Genomic DNA, 19568 nt, shown 5'->3' with positions numbered 1-19568 from the left:
GACTTGGGTCACGAAACTGCAGAATAAAGCTCCTCGGCCCACAGCCTAACTGCATAAAAATCTAATCAAACAGAGTCTTGCATAGACGCTGATGACCCCTATAAAAGAGAACCATAGTGGATTGACCTGAAGTCCATCAGAATTAGCAGCTGTGAAGAGGCTCTTTGACTTCCCTATCGGAGAAGATCAGGACTGGTTTAATAGATTGTAAACTCAAACACATTTTGTGGGCAATGAAACTGCACTGAAAGAACCTGAAAGCCAAGAAACAACAGAAAAATTGTTATAGACTATAGAAACATTTGAAATAACCACTGCACATGTGAATTCTTTATCTTTGATCAGACCACCTAGAGCCCAGTCTATTGACAATCAAGGTTAGGGATTGTCAGCATCTGCTGGAAGGACACTTCAAAGAAGTTCCTAGCCATAATTCTGTGGCTGCTGCAAGACCCGATAGCCCTCTCCTTCATTTTGCATCCTGTTCCAGTCTTGCCATCACCCCCAAACCAACTGGTTGTCGATATAGCAAATACCAACAAAAAAAGCACACGGCCTCACAGAGACTTTAAAACTTTACGATGAACCTCATTGTCCAGTCTCCAACATCCAAAAATAATAGGATCTGCTCAGAGGCACTACAACTGTGACATATACTGTTTTACAACTGTGACTATAACTACAGAGAAATTCCCTGTTGACTCCCACAGAAAATATCAACACAAGTTTAAGAAAGAACTGCAGATGCTGGAAAAATCAAAGGTAGACAAAAATGCTGAAGATGGGTCTCGACCCAAAACGTTACCTTTTCAATTCAATTCAATTCAATTCAGTTTCGTTACCTATTGGACCCCTTGAGGTCCAAACGAAATGACTGTTTCGTTACCTATTCCTTTGCTCCAAGTTTCTCCAGCATTTTTGTCTACCTAAAATCAGCACAAGGGTCTTTCCCCGAATGCCTCCAAACAACAGCAGCAGCAGCACAGCTGTTCCTCAAATCATGGAGATGATCCTGTAGAATGATCCTGATGCCAAAAGCTGAGACAATTCTCCCCTTGTGCAAGTAAAATAAATTTACTGTTGATGGTTAAATATGAGTCCTTAAGTCTTATTACAGGTTGTGACTTCGACAATCCTGTACACCTAAAGATACAGTAGGCATCTTCACTATACAACAAGCAAGATGCAGTGAGCAACACCAGCCACAGTGCATGACAATTACTGACACAAACACCCACCCCAAAGGTTTATGGCTTTGGTTCAATAAATAAGGACTGCAGAAAATAAGCATCAAGGTAGTTGTCATGAGAAATATGTCTCCACAATGGCATTAATCAACCCAGTATTCTGTCAGGCCAACATGCCTTTTATTGAGGATCTAATTAATTCAGTCGACATTGATGCCTGACTCCAAAAGCTGATACTTTACCCTCACGAGTAAAATTTACTTTAGTTCTCAAGACCTGTGCAGACCAAGTTTTTGCAGATATTTTCAACCTCTCATTTCTGAGGTCTGAGGTTCCCACCTGCTTTAAGAGGGCGTCAATAATACCGGTGCCCAAGAAGAGTAAGGTGACGTGCCTCAATGACTATCGTCCAGTGGCACTAAAGTCTGTGGTGATCAAGTGCTTTGAGAGGTTGGTTATGGTGCACATCAACTCCTACCTCGACAAGAACCTCGACGCATCACAGTTCGCATACTGCCACAACAGGTCAACGGAGGATGAAATTTCACTGGCTCTCCACTTCGCATTGGACCACTTGGACAATAAAAATACTTACGTCAGGCTGTTGTTTGTAGACTACAGCTCAAAATTTAATACCATCGTCCCTTCCAAGCTGGTTACCAAGCTCACGGAACTGGGCCTCTGCGCATCCTTCTGCAATTGGATCCTCGACTTCCTCATCCACAGACCACAGTCTGTTCGAATTGGTGGAAACATTTCATCCTCAGTAACAATTAGTACGGGATCGCCTTAAGGCTGCATGCTCAGCCCCCTGATATACACATGACTGCGTAGCCGGACATAATGTGAACTCCATCATCAAGTTCGCCGACGACACCACTGTTGGTGGACGAATCACAGATGGAGACGAGTCAGAGTATAGAAGTGAAATCGACTGACTGACCAAATGGTACCAGCACAACAACCTGGCTCTCAACATCATTAAGACCAAGGAACTGATTGTGGGCTTTGGTAGGGGAAGGATGAGGACCCACAATCCTGTTCAAATCAATGGGACGATGGTGGAGAGGGTCAATAATTTCAAATTCCTAGGGCGTGCATATTTCCAAAGATCTTTCCTGGACCCAGCACACCGATGCAACATTAGCGACTCTATTTCCTGAGAAGATTATGGAGATTCGGCATGTCGAAGAGGATCCTCCTAAACGTCTGTAGGTGCCCAGTAAAGAACATTCCGACTGGTTGCATCGTGGCTTGGTTTGGCAACTTGAACGTCCAGGAACGAAAAAGACCACAAAAAGTTGTGACCACTGCCCAGTCCATCACCAGCTCTGACGTCCCCACCGTCGAAGGGATCTATCGTAGTCACTGCCTCAAAAAGGCAGCCAAATTCATCAAGGACCCACACCATCCTGGCCACACACTCATTTCACCATTGCCATCAAGAAGAAGGTACAGGAGCCTGAAAACTGTAACATCCAGGTTCAGGAACAGCTTCTTCCCGACAGCCATCAGGCTATTAAACACAACAATGAATAAGCTCTGAACTGCAAAAGAATATATTATTATTGCACTATATTTGTTATTTATTGAGCTTTTTCTTTTTTTCTCTTCCCCGTTATGTTTACATATTCACATATTCTGTTGTGCTGCAGCAAGTAAGAATTTCATTGTCCCATCCGGGACATATGACAATAAAACACTCTTGACTAAAGGAAGATAAAAAGTGGATTTTTTCAGCAGGTCAGGTAGCATCACTGGCAACATGTGCATGAGGGAAATGTGGATGCAGGTTTACACAAGTTCAAGTTCAAGTTAGTTTATTGTCCTGTGTCACAGATAGTGCAATGAAATAGACATAAAATGCTGGAGTAACTCAGCGGGACAGGCAGCATCTCTGAAGAGAAGGAATGGGTGACGTTTCGGGTCGAGGCCCTTCTTCAGTCTTCAAACCCTTCTATCCTTAGATGCTGCCTCTGTGTCCGTGTTGCATGTCAGTGGGTCCCTTCAGAATCCACAGCCGAGAGTGGAAAGCAAGTCATCCAGGTTCTGGTGGATTACTCGACCCCAGACAGCCCGTGAAGAGATAGGCAGTTGTGTTTAAACAAAAAGGAACGATTGCTGTTCAGAAACGGCAACACAACGGGAAAGGCGCATCTTTACAGCAGCGACTGTTGAAGTGAGTGTGGAAGGGACGGGCAGGGATGGCCGCAGCCCACGGTAGTGTTGTGGGACTCGACTAAAACTCTACACCGAGGGATGACCGCACCCTCCATCCCTCCATCCCTCCCTCCCCTTTGAACAGCCGCTCGGTTTCACGCACACGACTTGCTGTGAGAAGGAGGGGATGGAGCACAGCCTGGAGTCGCTCTGTTTACCTGCTCCACTTCCGCCATGGTGTTGTTGCTGGGGAGGGAGGGATGGAGGCCCGGCGGCACGTGACCGCCGGCTGCGACTGCGACTGCGCACGAACCCGCGCCGCCTCATGGGAGTTGTAGTCCGGTTAAAGGGTAACGTCAGAGCAGACAACAAGGAACACATTGAAGGTACACAAAGATGCTGGAGAAACTAACTCAGCGGGTGCAGCAGCATCTATGGAGCGAAGGAAATAGGCAACGTTTCGGGCCGAAACCCTTCTTCAGACTGATGGGGGGGAGAAGGAAGGAAAAGGGGTTGAGTTACTCCAACAGGTAGACACATACAACATGCTGGAGTAACTCAGCAGGACACGCAGCATCTCTGGGGAGAAGGAATGGGTTGATACCTTTCTTCAGACTGGTTAGGCATAAGTGAAACATTAGATAAAGAACAATGAATTAAAGATATGCAAAAAAAGTAACGACGATTAAGGAAACAGGCCATTGTTACTTCAATACCGTCTTTCATTCATTTGTTCTATTTCAATATCTTTCATTCATTTGTTTTATTGTTGTTTTATTTTCATTCATTAACACATTCTTTCTATCCAGAGACGCTGTCTGACCTGTTGAGTTACTCCAGCATTTTGGTCTATCTTCTTGGTTTTCTTGGTTTCATGGTCCTCCAAAATATTCCAAATGGAATTTAAACTGGAGGTTTAAACCAGCATCTGGTGTTCATTCCTCCACACTCTTTCATCCATGTGTTCTATATCCATCTCTTTCATTCATTTGTTCTACATCTCCATACATCACCATTCATATCTCTCATTTTTCCCTTTACCCTGACTCTTAGTCTGAAGCAGGGTCTCGACCTGAAACGTAACCCATTCCTTTTCTCCAGAGATGCTGTCTGATCTGCGGAGTTACTCCAACTTTTTGTGTCTATCTTTGGTCCTGCTTCAACTACCTCTTCTGGCAACTTATTCTGTATACTCACCACCCCCGAGAGAAGAAAGTTGGGCCTCAGGTTCCTCTATTAAATCTTGCCTTAAATCCATGTCCTCTGGTTCTTGATTCCCCTACCCCAGATAAAAGACTGCATTCACGCTATCTATGCCTCTCATGATTTTATATGATTGCAACAATGGATTACAAAAAACAGTACAACGTTTTGGAGTAACTGAATGTGTCAGACAGCATTGCCGGAGTATATGGATTCAACGTTTACTTCACCGTGGTGGTAGAGTTGCTGCCTTACAGCAAATGCAGCACTGGAGACCCGGGTTTGATCCCGACTGCGGGTGTTGTCTGTATGGAGTTTGTACTTTCTCCCAGTGATCTGCGTGGGTTTTCTCCGAGATCTTTGGGTTCTTCCCACACTCCAAAGACGCACAGGTTTGTAGGTTAATTGGCTTGGTAAATGTAAAAATTGCCCCTAGTGGGTGTAGGATCGTGTTTAAATTGCGACTTTGTCCTCCTAACGTATGCGACAACCAGTGATGGTAATTATTTGTCAAAGATACAAATACCTGTACAGTCGATTCAGGAAAACTCTGGAACTTTGTACAAATACTGCTGAAGCCCAGAAAGTAGCAACATTAAAGAGGTATAGATTTTTTCATTTTAAATTGTTCAATTGTGTTTTTGTATATGAAGAATATCAGTGAATGTGGACTCAGCGGGACGGGCAACATCTCTGGAGAGAAGGAATGGGTGACATTTCGGGTAGAGATCCTTCTTCAGACTTTTTTGTCTACCTTCGATTTAAACCAGCATCTGCATTCTACAGTTCTTTCCCACACATCAGTGAATGTGGAGTCAACAAAGGAAAGTTGAATTCAGATGATCTTGTTGAATGGCAGAACTGATACAAGGGGATGAATGTGAATGGCCAATTTATTCGACTGTTTCGTAATTCAACATTATTGCTTGCATAAACTACAGTTCCAGTTTTGACAATTTGAAATGACCTACCCTGACGAGTTTTATCGAGAACAGGGCTTCACGTTCTCACTTAAGATTGGTGTGACAAAGTACTTTCTGACATCACTCCTGCACATCCTGCCTCTAATTCTGTATTGAAGCAAGGAACTGCAGATGCTGGTTTACAAAAAGAAAGACAAAATGCTGGAGGGTCAGGTGCAATTTGTGAAATCAGCGGAAGGACTATGGGTGCATGGACAGGTGACCTTTTGGGGCGGGACCTTACGTCAGCCTGACTGTGGTGGAAGGGGGAAGAAAGCTGGAAGAGCGGAGAGGGTGGGACAAAGCCTAACAAGTGATAGGTGGATACCTATAAGAGAGGTTTTCAATTGGCAGATGGTTGAACAAAGACCAATGAAAAGTAAAAAAGTGTGAGTTCAGATGATAGGAATAGAAGAGGCATGAGAGCAAGGCCATACACAAACTGAAGCAAACAGCGCCTCGTATTCCACTTGAGTAGCTTACAACCTAATGATACGAACATTGAATTCAGTAATTTTGGGTGAATAATCTACGAACAAACCCACCCCTGCTTCCCAATGCCCTACTCAGAAGTGGCGGCGATGCCCTGCAGCTGCGGCTCGCCTGCAGTCCGTTTGTCTTTGATTTTTTTTTTTTTCCTTTTGTCCTGTTGTTTTAGTTTATTTTGTTTATTTTAGTTGGGGGGTGGAGAAACCTGTTTTTAATCTCTTCCTTCGGGGGGTGGATGCGACCTATTCTTGTCGATCCCCCGTCTGCGCTGAGGCCTAATCGCGGAGCTAGCGGCCTCCAACTGGGACCGACCTGGAGGCAATGCTGCCAGGACTTACCAAAGCAGGGCTGGCCGACTTCGGAGCCTCAGAGGCTCGGCTGCGGGCCCAGTGGACTCGGCGGTGGGCCCAGTGGATGACATCATCGGGAGCTCGCAGGTCCCAGGTTGGTGACCGATTCTCCGGAGCTCCCGCACCAACAGCTTCGGCCGCTGGACTGGAGAGTGGCAGCTTCGACCGCCCCGGGCCACGGAGTTTGAACCGGCCCGTTCGCAGAGCTCGGATTCGGCCGCGGGACTTACCATCACCCGGCGGGGTCGTAACATCGGAAGCCTGGATCGCCTCAATGCAGAGGGAGAACAAGGAGGGAAGAGACAAGGACCAACACTGTTGCCTTCCATCGCAGTGAGGAGGTGCCTGGTGGACTCACTGTGGACTCACAGTGCATGTTTTGTTATTTTATTCTGTGTTATAGCTGCAGGGTTCGTAATTTCGATCAGACTGAAGGGTCTGAATGACAATAAAGGGTACTTTGACTTTTGAATGCACACCCATTTCTCCCACCCCTGACCCATTGCTCCCATCGTACTTCCTCTGGTTCCACAATTCGCTCATCTTCCATCCTTATTTCACTTTATCTTTTCATCTCTGACATTTGTCCAACTATGTGCCAATCAATTCCCCCCCTCCTCCTCCACCTATCACTTGCCAGACTTTATCTCACCCCCCACCGCTCTTCCACATTTCTCTCCTTCCTTCCCCCCTCCATCACAATTAGTCCAAAGAATAGTTCTAGCCCAAGATGTCACTTATTCATGTTCTCCAGAGATTCTGCTTGACCCGCTGAGTTTCTCCAACGCTTTGTGTCTAATTCTGTACACTTCTGCTTTATACTAAAAGGCATTGACATTAAATGCATATTTTTTTCACAATAGAGTGTTGCAGACAAGACCAGCAATTACTGCCAATCCCTAATTGTGTTCCACAAGATGCTGGTGATTCACCTTATTGAACTGCAGTATTTTAATTGGAGAAGATCCCCCCTGAGGTTTAACGGTTTAGATCCAGTAATAATTTAGTATTAGTGATACAGCGCAGAAACCGACCCTTCGGCCCACCGAGTCTGCACTGACCAGCGATCCCTGCACACTAGCATTATCGTACATACACTAGGGACAAATTACAATTATACCAAACTAATTACCTACAAACCTGTACGTCTTTGGAATGTGGAAGGAAACTGAAGATCTCGAAGAAAACCCACGCAGGTCACAGGGAGAACGTACAAACTCGGTACAGACAAGCACCTGTAGTGAGGATCGAAACCGGGTCCCTGGTGCTGTAAGGCAGCAGCTCGACTGCTGCACCACCGTTTATAATGCTAAATAGTAATATATTTCTAATTCATGACGGTGCATAACATAGAAACATAGTAAATAGGTGCATGAGGAGGCCATTTAGCCCTTCGAGCCTGCACCGCCATTCATTGTGATCATGGCTGATCATCGACAATCAGTAACCCGTGCCTGCCTTCTCCCCATATCCCTTGATTCCACTACCCCAAGAGCTCTATCTAACTCTCTTTTAAATTCATCCAGTGAATTGGCCTCTGCTGCCTTCCATGGCAGAGAATTCCACAAATTCGCAACTCTCTGGAAACTCACTTAATGGGTTTCCTTTGCACTTGTTTCCCCGGTCCTTCCTGTCATTAGAGTTTGAAAGATGCCATCAGACCTCCAAAGATCTCTTTGATGGTGGGGATTGGTTTCTGCCCCCCAGTCCTGAATAGTAGTGTGCTTCTTGATTGAACTAGTACCTAGCAGGTGGAGAGTATTCTGTCACATGGATAATCGTTGGGATTCCAAAGGTGAGTGAGTCAGTTGCCGTGGCAGTCTCTAACGTGCTCCTGTAATTGCATTATTTATGTGAACAACAGTAACCCTCGAGCTGTTAGTGGAGCAGCCAATTATTGTTAAAGGTGAGTGATTGGACTCCCTTTTGTTGGATAAGGCCATTGCTTGGCACAAAAATGACCTGATTTTATGGACTGAGTGCTGCAATAAGAACAAGAAATATTGGAAACTTATCTGTTATCTCTTTTCTTTTTACTAATACTGACTGACCTGCTGAGTGTTACCTATGTGTTCTCTTTTTATTGCAGAATTTTAACATCTGTGTGAGGAGGGTGGGATGGGAGTGGTTGTGATTTTCAAAGCTGAATAATCTCTTTCTCTGACTGCATGCAAGCATGGGCTGTTTTATTTATTGAGGAGTTGAACATTTAGCCCGCACTCTTATGAAGCAGTTGAATATATTCGCCTTGAAACTGTCTAATGAACTCGTATTGTATGGCAGGGATGATGATTATCCAATTATGTCTCCCATGGGTAATATCTTGACCATTGGAGTGATTTCTCATTGATGTTTAGTTATATCAGGATACTTGATGCCACAATCAGTCAAGGACTGTCGTCTACACATAATCTCCACGATTCAGGTGTTTGGTTCGTGGTTATAATGGCTCTGATGCCATCCTGTCCTAGCCAGACCCAAAATAGGTATCAATAAACATGCAGTAACTGTTGATAACGTGCTGCTTCACAGCATTGTCATTGATAGCTTCTGTCAATTTGCTGATAAATGGTAGGTTGACTGGTCAATAATTAGCTGGACAGGATTTGTACTGCTTCCGGTGGAAGGATAGATATATCCAGGCAATTTTCCTTTTTTTTTGCATGGCTTCTGGTGTTGTAACTGCTGGGCTAGCTTGGTTGGAGGCATAACTGGCTGTAGTGCCCTTCAGTGCTATAGCTGGAATATTTTCTGCTGATATACCTTTTCCTCTCAGCTGCTTCATGAAGTAAGTGAATTGATTTGGTCCAGCTTCTAACAATATAGCTACTGTGGCAACAACATACCTGGAGGAATTGATTTATCTCCCCATAACATCCTTTATTTCATCTTAAACACTTTAATAATCTTAACTTTTACTTTTGAGTTCAGTATCAGACCTTTATGTACCCATAACTTTATTTATTTCCTTTGTATTCCAGCCCTTTGAGATAAAAGACATTTGGCAATAGCCTTTCTAACTTCCATTTGTAGTTGTTTACCAGCCTCTGTACTTTTACCCTAAATCTCTCTGCTGCTGCACTGTTCTAAGTCAATGATAAGTGTAATGAAAAGCCAAGGCCCCAGTAGAAATGCTTTGAGAATATGAGAAATCAATTATAATGATTAAACACTCTTGACTCTTGATCCTCCCAATTTTCCAGTTTTCTTTCTTTCTTTTAAAAAAAATCTATTTATTAGCTTTTTTTTCAAAAACAAAAACAAAACAACAACAAAAAAGAATAATGATAAACATAACAATGATATTGATACATAGGGATCAGGATTACATTAACAACAGGTATAGCCTAAATATGAGTCCAGTGCCAAAATACACATTGAATATAGACCTCCCGGACTCTATGTAAATATGTTTAAAAGAATGTTTAAAAGAAAACTTATATATTAAGAAAAATAAAAAGATAAAAAGAAAAACAATTTAAAAAAAGAGCAAAAAGGAAAAAACAAAACTCCCCTAAACTAGGAAAAAAAAAAGCAAAACAGAATCTGGGCTGCAAAGAATTTCAACAATTTAAGTCCCTGTTTGTTGTCAAGTCCGTTCCACCATATAAAGGTATAAAATGTTTTATAACGGTTGGAGAGCAGACAATTTATGTTGTGTGAAAATGTTGAATAAATCTTCCCCAAGTCGTATCAAATTTAACCAAGGGTTCAACGAGGTCACTCCTGATTTTTTCTAAATTTAAACATGATATCGTTTCAGAGTACCAATGGAGTGTGGTCGGAGGGTTAGAGTCTTTCCATTTAAATAAAATAGATCTTCTGGCAATTAATGTGGTTCAGTTTTTAACCAATTTCTTGGCCATGTCAACACACTTTCTCCAATTCCATCTGTTCTCAATTAGTGAGGGTATCTCTGTCAATAACATGCTCCAGGACGAGCAGTGGGGAGATGGTGGTAACAAATTGATTTTTTCTCCTTTCTTGAAGATGGTCACAATGGAATGGAAAGGAATACTTTATTGTCACGTGACAATTCACAGTGAAATTCTTTGCTTGCATACCCAAGGTATGCAGATAGTTGCCACAAATACAGTGCTTACAAAGTATCTCATGCCAGGGCCAGGTGTGTCCCCCCCCCCCCCCCCCCCCCCCCCCCCCTCCCCGCCCCGCTGGGTCCTCCATCATTCACCGTTCTTCCCCCTCCCTCACGGCGGCCCCTCATGCCGGATCCCCCACCGTTTCTCCCCCCTAACCCCTCACAGTGGTTCCCCCGTGCCCTCATCGACTGATTTGCGAGGTTCCCACCGACCCGTGAGGCTTCACCGCCGATGATGGGGTCTCTAAGACCCCCGGCATGACCTTTTCTTCTCAGGTATGATAGATGAGACTGTGATTATTTTTGTCATCAATTTCCTCTCCATTATGTTTTAGAACTTCAATGGAGAAGACCAAAGGCATTCATCATCAAGTATGAGTTCTTCAAAGTGTTCCATCCAGCAGGTGCTTACTGTCTGTTCTTTACTCATAGAAATGTAATTCTAAAGTGTTTAATCCATAAATGGTACTTTTGACAGTGTTAAAGAATCAATGCATCTCATAACTATATGTGAATTACTGAACTTGGCCTGGATAGAGTGGATGTGGAGAGGATGTTTCCACCAGCGGGAGAGTTTAGGACCAGAGGTCATAGCTTCTGGATTAAAGGACGTTCCTTTAGGAAGCACATGAGGAGGAAGAATTTCTTTAGTCAGACGGTGGTGAATCTGTGGAATTCATTGCCAATGAATGAAGGCTGTGGAGGCCAAGACAATGGTTATTTTGAATGCAGAGGTAGATAGATTCTTGATTAGTACTGGTGTCAGGGGTTACGGTAGGACAATGAGGTTGAGAGGGAAAGATAGATCAACCCCCCCCCCCATCTCTTCCTTAAGCCATTGGGGTTTTTTTGTGGGTTTTGGGTTTCACGTGTGTCTAGGGAACAGATTTTTCCTGTTGTTTTGGTGCTAACTAGCTCCTGGTCATTCTCATCAAAGACTTCACCATGTAAGTAAGTAAGTTTATTGGCCAATTATTCACATACAAAGAATTTACCTTGGAGCTCCGCCCACAAGTAACAACATGACATACAGTGACAGTTACAATTGACTCAGAAAACACTAAACATTAATAATAATAAGACATTAATGATAAAACACCATTGATCAAACAGGTGAACCTACAAAATACCAGATCTAAGGGAAGCTACAGATTTTTGGCTATTGAGTAGAGCAACTACTCGTGGATAAATACTGTTTTCATGTCTGGCTGTGGCAGCTTTGACAGTCCGGAGTCGCCTTCCAGAGGGAAGTGATTCAAAGAGTTTGGGGCCAGGGCGAGAGGGGTCAGAGATAATCTTGCCCGCTCGCTACCTGGCCCTTGCAGTGTACAGTTCATCAATGGAGGGAAGGTTGCAGCCAATAACCTTCTCTGCTGATTGGGCGATTCGCTGCAGCCTCCAGGTGTCGTGCTTGGTGGCTGAGCCAAACCAGACCATGATGGAGAAGGTGAGAACAGACTCTACGATGGCCGTGTAGAATTGGACCATCATTGCCTGTGGCAGATTGTGCTTCCACAGCTGCCGCAGGAAGTACATCCTCTGTTGTGCCTTTTTAACTGTGGAGTCGATGGTAGCCTTAAGGTCCTTGGAGATGATGGCTCCCAGGAACTTAAAAGACTCCACAGATATGACTCTGGTGTTGTTGATGGTGAGTGGGGTGAGGGGAGAGGGGGCTCTCCTAAAGTCTACAATCAATTCCACTGTCTTAAGAGCATTGAGCTCGAGATTGTTGCTACAGCACCAGGACGCCAGCTGTGACACTTCCTGCAGATTCCTCCCCATTCGGGATCAGTCCAATCAGGGTTGTGTCATCTGCAAACTTGAGCAGCTTGACAGAGGTGTCTGTGGAGGTGCAGTCGTTGGTGCAGAGAGAGGAGAGGAGAGAGTACGCAGCCTTGCGGTGCTCCTATGCTGAGTGTTTGTATAAGCCAAAGGTGTTTACACAGTTGTAAACATGCACCCCAAGGCCTACCATCCAACCATTTTAACCCCTCACAGATCTAATCTCTTCTCAACCTCCACTGTTTCCTTAAGAAGAAACAATTTCATGTCTGCACCTGTCGGAATAACTGTTGAATAGATTCATTCTGTTGAATCTCACTACCTTTTGTGGTATAAATAGATGGTATTGCAAATGCTGACCTTTCTGAAGACTGATGATTGTGGTGTTGTCATGGAACCTGTTCAGGCAATGAGACTAGAATCTGAAGCAACCTATAATTGCGACAATACTTTGACCGAGTTGTGTACATCTATCACTGAAAAATGTGGTTCATGTTTTTTTCACCAATCTGCACATTACTCCTTGGATTGACAAACTGTAACAAGTGACCCATCTTCCCATTTGTCTGCATTTATTTTAACCTGGAATTCAAAATTCAGTCATGATCATTGATCTGAAATCTTCACCCTTTAGAACCTTACTCGAGGTGATGTTTTTGACAATTTTGTTTCTATTCCAATCTGTCTATAACATTTAAAGGTACTAAACTCTGCTGCATGCAGAGTATGGCATTGGGGCAGTCATCAGACAAAGGTTGAGCAAAGGGAAGGCGAAAATCAAATAAAGATATACCCATATAGAGCAGGAGCCATTGGTGTCATGTTTGGCCTCAGGGAGTTTTATCAGTTTTCAAAGGCAGGTGACTTTGTTCACTGATCTCAAACACTTTTGTTATGATCCAGTTGCATGGCGAATGTTAAAAAATTAGAATCCCTACCGTACTTTAGTTTAGAGAAACAGCGCGGAAACAGGCCCTTCGGCCCACCGAGTCCGCGCCGACCAGCGATTCCCTAACATTATCCTACACATACTATGGACAATTCATACTTATACCAAGCCAATTAACCTACATACCTGGACGTCTTTGGAGTGTGGGAGGAAGACGAAGATCTCAGAGAAAATCCACACACTCACGGGGAGAACGTACAAACTCTGTACAGACATCACCCGTAGTCTGGATCGAACCCGGCTGATGCTGTAAAGGCAGCATCTCTACTGCTGGGCCACCCTTATCACCCTGTTAGCTTAATCTTCACTTTCCACTGTGCAAGTATGTTTAACATTTTGGGCCAAGGCCCTCCTTCTGTTTTTTGATCACACTGTGATAGAACAATTTCCCATCCCGTATTTGGCCAATCGTCTTCAGACAATTGACAGTAATGTTGTGAATATAAACTGACTTCTAAGAAATAACTCATTAAACTTCCTGTTGCCTAGTTTGATACCAACGGCTCCTTTTTGATTTGGCTGTAACTCCACTTGCTTTTCACCAGTGTATGGGTTGCAAATGTGATGGATTTATTTGCTCTTTATCTATTCCAGGACCAATGACCATTCCAAATGCCATGCCACAAAGCATCAATTCACTAGAGTTAGCACCGTAAACAAGGAGAAGTTGACCACCTTGCTGCATCTTGCATGAATCGCACCATCACTCCTTGCCCAACCTCTTTGTGCATGAACATTAAGCAATCTGCTGGAGGAACTTAGTAGGGAGATGGGTAATTCACGTTTCGGGTTGGGATCCAAAACTTTGACCACCCATTTCCCTTCCCATATGCTGCCTGACCTACTGAGGTCCTCCAGCAGATCTTTGCTCGAGATTCCAGCATCTGCAGTCTCTTGTGTCTCTTATTGTATGCTGCTTCAAAAAGAATTGAACTGGCCAGAATAGTACTTTGTCTTTAACAAGCATCAAATCGTTTGTGTCCACTTTTGGCCCCAGAAAAACCCATTTCGTGTTGAAAAAAGTAACACTCAGCCACTTTGAATTTGCATTGCTGTTCTGGATGATTATAATTTCATCTCCCGTGCATATGTTTCAACGACATGTCCCCTTTTCTATGTTAAATGTTCAATGGCTGTACAAGTATGTTTAACACTGCCATTAGGGATGGTCAGCACTACCATCTTTCTTGAGGTTGCTATCTGACAGGCTTTCTTAAATGTTTTCTCTGACATGCTGAGTAATTTATACTGAGTCTTCTCATCAATCAATTCGCAAAGCAGACCAGCCAGCGTAGATGTGGAGCTGATGCATCCCTCGCTGAGGTATCCAGAATCAAGGGTCAACATCTCAAAATAAAGAGTTGGCCTTTCAAGACGGGATTCAGAAAATATAACTCACTCAGGAGGTAATGAATTTTTGGAAATTTCCAACTAAGAGAGTTGTCAAGGCTCCGTCAAAAAGTATTCGACAGAGATTGATAGGATTACAAGGAATCAAAGCATTTAGTGTAAGAAAAATGCAGCTAATAAAAGGACAGCCATGATGAGAATGTGCAAGGCATGATTAGTAAAGGGTCGTCTCACTTTTTTTCTCTGCGATTTACCAGCACCCGTCATAGTCGCAGCAGGTATCCGAAAAATTTCACCATGTTGAAAATCCAGCGGCGACCAGAAAAAGGTACGACTCTTTGGCCGACTACTCACGACCATACAGGCTTCATGGGACAGGCCCTTAAGTTTACAGATGACACTAAAATAGGTGGTATCGTGGACAGTGAATAAGGTTATCAGAAATTATAGTGGGACTTGATCAGCTTGGCAAGTGGGATGAGGAATGGCTCATGGAGTTTTATCCAAATAAATGTAAGATGTTGCGTTTTGGAAAGTCAAACCACAGCAGGACCTTAACACTGAATGGTAGGGCCCTGGAAAGTGGTGTATGTAGAACAGATAGTTCCCTGAAAGTGGTGTCACAGGTAGATAGGGTGTTCAAAAAGGCATTTAGTGTGTTGGCATTCATCAGTCCAGCAATTGAATATAGAAGTTAGGATATTATGTTACAGTTGTATTGGATGTTGGTAAGGCTGCATTTGGGGTATTGTGTTCAATTTTGGTTACTTTGCTATAGGCAGGATGTCATTAAGCTGGAAAGAGTGCAGAGATGATTTACGAGGACGTTGCCAGAACTTGGGCCTTTCAAGACGGGGTTCAGAAAATATAACTCACTCAGGAGGTAATGATTTTTTGGAAATTTCCAACTAAGAGAGTTGTCAAGGCTCAGTCAAAAAGTATTCGACAGAGATTGATAGAATTACAAGGAATCAAAGCATTTGAGATGTCGACCCTTGATTCTGGATACCTTGCGAGGGATGCATCAGCTGGGCCTGAGCTATCGGGAGAAGTTGGGCAAGCTGGCATCTTATTCCTTGGAGTGCAGGAGACTGAGGGGGATCTTGTATCAGTGTATATATAAACATGAGGGGAATGGATAGGGTGAATGTACAAACATTTTTACCCAGGTAAGGGGAATCAAGAACCAGAGGATATAGGTTTAGAGTGAGAGGGGATATATTTAATAGGAACCCAAGGGTCAAATGTTTTCACACGGATGATGTGGGTATATGGAGGTAGTTGAGGCACGTACTTTAACAGCATTTAAAAGACACTTGGCCATGTACATGGATAACAAAGTTTTTGAGGGATATGGGCCAAACATGGGCAAATTGGATGAGCTTAGATTTAGTTTAGTTTTAATTTTAATTTTAAGTTAATTTAATTTTAATTTTAGTTTACATTAGATGGGTCACGTTAGTCAGCATGCACAAGTTGGGCCGAAGAGCCTGTTTCCATGCATAATGACTCTATGACGTTATGGTCTATCTTATTGAATGACAGAGCAAAAAAAAAAGATAGAAAGACTTGCTTGTGCTTTCTATGTTCTGTCTACTACAGCTCTTAAGTTGCAATATTACGAAAGGTTCTTCAATGCCACAATGTGACATTATTAGATACACTGTCATTTGATTTTGTGGACTTAACATAGCTTTCATTAAATTCTAAATGTACATAATTTTGAATAGAAGGTTTGTGGTAGAAGGTATTGCCCTGGTAGACTTGGGTCGGCCCTGCCCTGGCAGACTTGGGTCGGCCTGTACCAAAGGTCACTGGCTTGATTGTGATCATGTATTGTCCTTCTGCTGACTGGATAGCACGCAACAAAAAAGTTTCACTGTACCTTGGTACTTGTGACAGTAAAATAAACTGAACTGAACTGAGGCAGACATAAAATTAGCTTTCCCGAGAGTTAATTCATGGATAGCAATTGGTCCAGATGGAGCTCCTGGCTGTGCATCAGAACCTATACAAATCAGCTGACAGAAGTATTATTGATATATTAACCATGCACTACTCCATTCTGAAGTCCCCATCTGCTTCAAGAAGACCACTATCATCCCACTGGCAAAGAAAAGTAAGGTAGCGTGTTGTAACGACTACCGTCATGTAGCTCTGACATCTACCGTCATGCAGGGCTTCGAGAGGCTGGTGAAGGTGCTCATTAGCTTCAGCTATACAGCCAGCCTTGATCTGCTGCAGTTTGCTTACTATTACAATAGGTCCGCAGCAGGTGCCATGTCACTAGCACTAAACTCATCACTGGAACCCCTCGTCATTGAGGACTCTTACTGTATCAGTGTGGCGGTGCCTTGTGGCTGCGGCTCACCTGCAGTCCATCTGTCTTTTTTTTCGTCTTGTTAGAGTATGTTTTCGGTTTATTTTTAGCTGTGTATATATGTGGGGTGGGGGGGGGGGGAAGCTTTTTAATCTCTTCCTTGAACGGAGACGCAACTTTTTCCTTGTCTCCATTTTGCTGGGGCCTAACATCATGGAGCTGGCGGCCCCCAACCAGAATCGACCTGGGGGCTCCAGCAAAGCCAGCGGACTCACCTACTATTCACTTACCATCGCGGAGTTGGCTGACTCGGAGGCTGTGGTGGCATGGCAGCGACTGCCCCACTGCGGAGCTTCGGAGGCCTCGGCCACAGGCCCCGTGGACTGGAAAATAGGGAGCTCGCATGTCCCTACTGGGAGACCGATTTTCGGGAGCTCCTGCAACGGCAACTTCACCCACCCTGAATCGCGGGGTTTGAATCGGCCTGGCGCAGGGCCTTACATCGCCCTGTGCGGCTTAATGCCCACGGGGGCTTTAACATCAGACCCCTCGATGTGGGAGAAGAACAAAGAACAGGGAAGAGATAAGACTTTTGCCATATCACAGTGGGGAGGTGTTTGGAGATTCACTGTGATGGATGTTTGTGTGAAACTGTGCTAATTGTGTGTTATGTTTATTTTGCTGTTATGACTGCAGGGAACAAAATTTTGTTCAAACCTCTGTTTGTTTGAATGACAATAAAGGCAATTTGCATTTGTATTTGTTTGTATGCTAGACTCCTATTTATCAATTATAGCTTGGCCTTCAACATCAGATTCCCATCCAAACACCAGGACCTAGAACTACTGTTCCCACCTCCCATTTGTTTGCTTTGTAAGGGGGGCTGTTACACACGAACCTGATTATGCATATTGAACGCGTTCTTTTTGACTTCCACCATAATGACGCTTCTGATCAGATTGTTTGCGTTCAACCTGAGGAGATAGGTTAGATGAAATTCCATTATGTGGAACCAATTTTAGTTTAGTTCTGAGCCTTTTCATGAAGTTCAGCTGGTGTATACCCTGTAGTAGATTGTGGCGTAGTATGATATTTCCATAAGAAACTAGCTAGCCGCTGTGACAATTTTGAATTCCCTTCAAGAACTTGAATTTCCTTCAAGCCCCTTTGACTATACTGACTGACCTTTCGGCTGTGCCGTTAGATGCCGGATCGTAAGTTGACACTAAGGCATGCTTGCTATCATTTAGTTTCATGAAAATTTGGAACAGTGCAGCACGAAATAGGGGGCCGTTGTCAGAGACAAGCTCTTCAGGTCATCCATGACACACAAAAATAGACCACAATGCGTCTATTGTTCTTTCTGTTGTTGTGTTTGTACCCGTATGTACCACCTCAATCCACTTTGAGTGGCTATCTGCCAAAACAAAAACAGTATTATTCTGTGTTCACAAAAATCCACATGAACCCTCTGAAAAGGCCTAGTAGGCCAAGACCATGTTAGCAAAGGGGTTTGGGCAGGCCTTCCTCTACAACTCTGACATATGCTACATTTGCTTGCCATTGCTTCTATGTCATTGTTCAATCCTGGCCAATACATGCAACCTCTGGCTGTAGACTTCATTCCCACAATATCTGTGTGTTCACAATGGACAAAGGAATCTTTGTCTTAAACAATTGCTAGCCACCATTGAGGATAAATGGGGATACTGTGGATAGGGTGAGCTGTTTTAAATACCTGGGAGTCCACATCTCTGAGGATATGACATGGACATCACACGCTGCAGCACTCGTGAGTAAGGCAAGGCAGCGCCTTTACCACCTCAGGCAATTGAGGAAATTCAGAGTGTCTCCGATGATCCTCCAGTGCTTTTACTCAGCGGCTGTGGAAAGCATCTTGTCTGGAAATATTACAATCTGGTTTGGGAATTGCTCTGCCCAGGACAAGAAGGCTCTGCAGAGAGTAGTGCGTTCGGCCAGCCACACTATGGGAACTTCACTCGCCCCTCTGCAGGAACTATACATCAGGAGGTGCAACTCCAGAGCCAACAAGATCATGGGAGACCCCTTCCACCCCTGCAACGGACTGTTCCAGATGTTACGGTCAGGCAAATGCCTCCGTTGCCATGCTGTGAGAACGGAGAGGTTGAGCAGGAGTTTCTTCCCAGGCGCCATTAGGACTGTAAACTCCTATCTCACCAGGGACTAACTTTACTGTACCACTCTGCTTTTTTTTTTAATTGCTGTTTTTTTTTGGGGGGGGGGGAGGTTTCCCTTTTTCCTTCTGCCCACAATATTTAATATGTAAAAGAATATGTGATTCTGTTCCATTCTGTTGTAGTTTGTTTGTTTTTTTGCACAAAGTCTGCGAGCATTGCCACTTTTCATTTCACTGCTCATCTCGTATGTGTATGTGACGAATAAACTTGACTTGACTTGAGAATTAGGTGCTACTACTCTGGGACTCCAATTAATACACCCTTGCTCACATGGCAGTTCATGGTGTCTATTGTGATAAGGTTTTAATTAATTAGTAACATGGTTTTATTTCTGACCATCCGCACAAAGTTTGTATACTTGTTTTAGCAGTGTCCTTTTGAGTTTCAGCAGCAATTCAGCAGCAGCTGTGACTGGAAAGTCATTGACCCACTGCTTCTGCAATGTAGATAGTTCAAGTTCAAGTGAGTTTATTGTCATGTGTCCCTGATAGGACAATG

The 19568-nt window shown here is 43.8% G+C and overlaps 1 protein-coding gene and 1 long non-coding RNA gene across 4 annotated transcripts in view; one reads left to right on the top strand and one right to left on the bottom strand.

Moving 5' to 3' along the window:
- Window positions 1–3640, bottom strand: part of vps41 (VPS41 subunit of HOPS complex) — a 179654-nt gene extending 176014 nt beyond the window's left edge. The window contains exon 1 of one of the 3 annotated variants that reach the window (XM_055633832.1): window positions 3566–3640. In XM_055633832.1, the coding sequence (XP_055489807.1) occupies window positions 3566–3583 (18 nt within the window). In that variant the 5' untranslated portion in view covers window positions 3584–3640. The remainder of the gene's footprint in view (window positions 1–3565) is intronic. The other 2 variants (XM_055633833.1, XM_055633834.1) reach the window with 2 other exon arrangements.
- On the top strand, window positions 3618–15367 carry LOC129696196 (uncharacterized). Its single transcript, XR_008723286.1, has 3 exons — window positions 3618–3733; window positions 10786–10854; window positions 13776–15367. It is a non-coding gene; the product is annotated as an uncharacterized LOC129696196 (long non-coding RNA).
- The last annotated feature ends 4201 nt before the right edge of the window (window positions 15368–19568 follow it).

The sequence above is a fragment of the Leucoraja erinacea genome, chromosome 4 (assembly GCF_028641065.1).
Source record: "Leucoraja erinacea ecotype New England chromosome 4, Leri_hhj_1, whole genome shotgun sequence".
In the NCBI taxonomy this organism is placed as follows: domain Eukaryota; kingdom Metazoa; phylum Chordata; class Chondrichthyes; order Rajiformes; family Rajidae; genus Leucoraja; species Leucoraja erinaceus.
The sequence above is the reverse complement of the archived record's forward strand: the minus strand, read 5'-3'. Positions and strand labels throughout refer to the sequence as shown.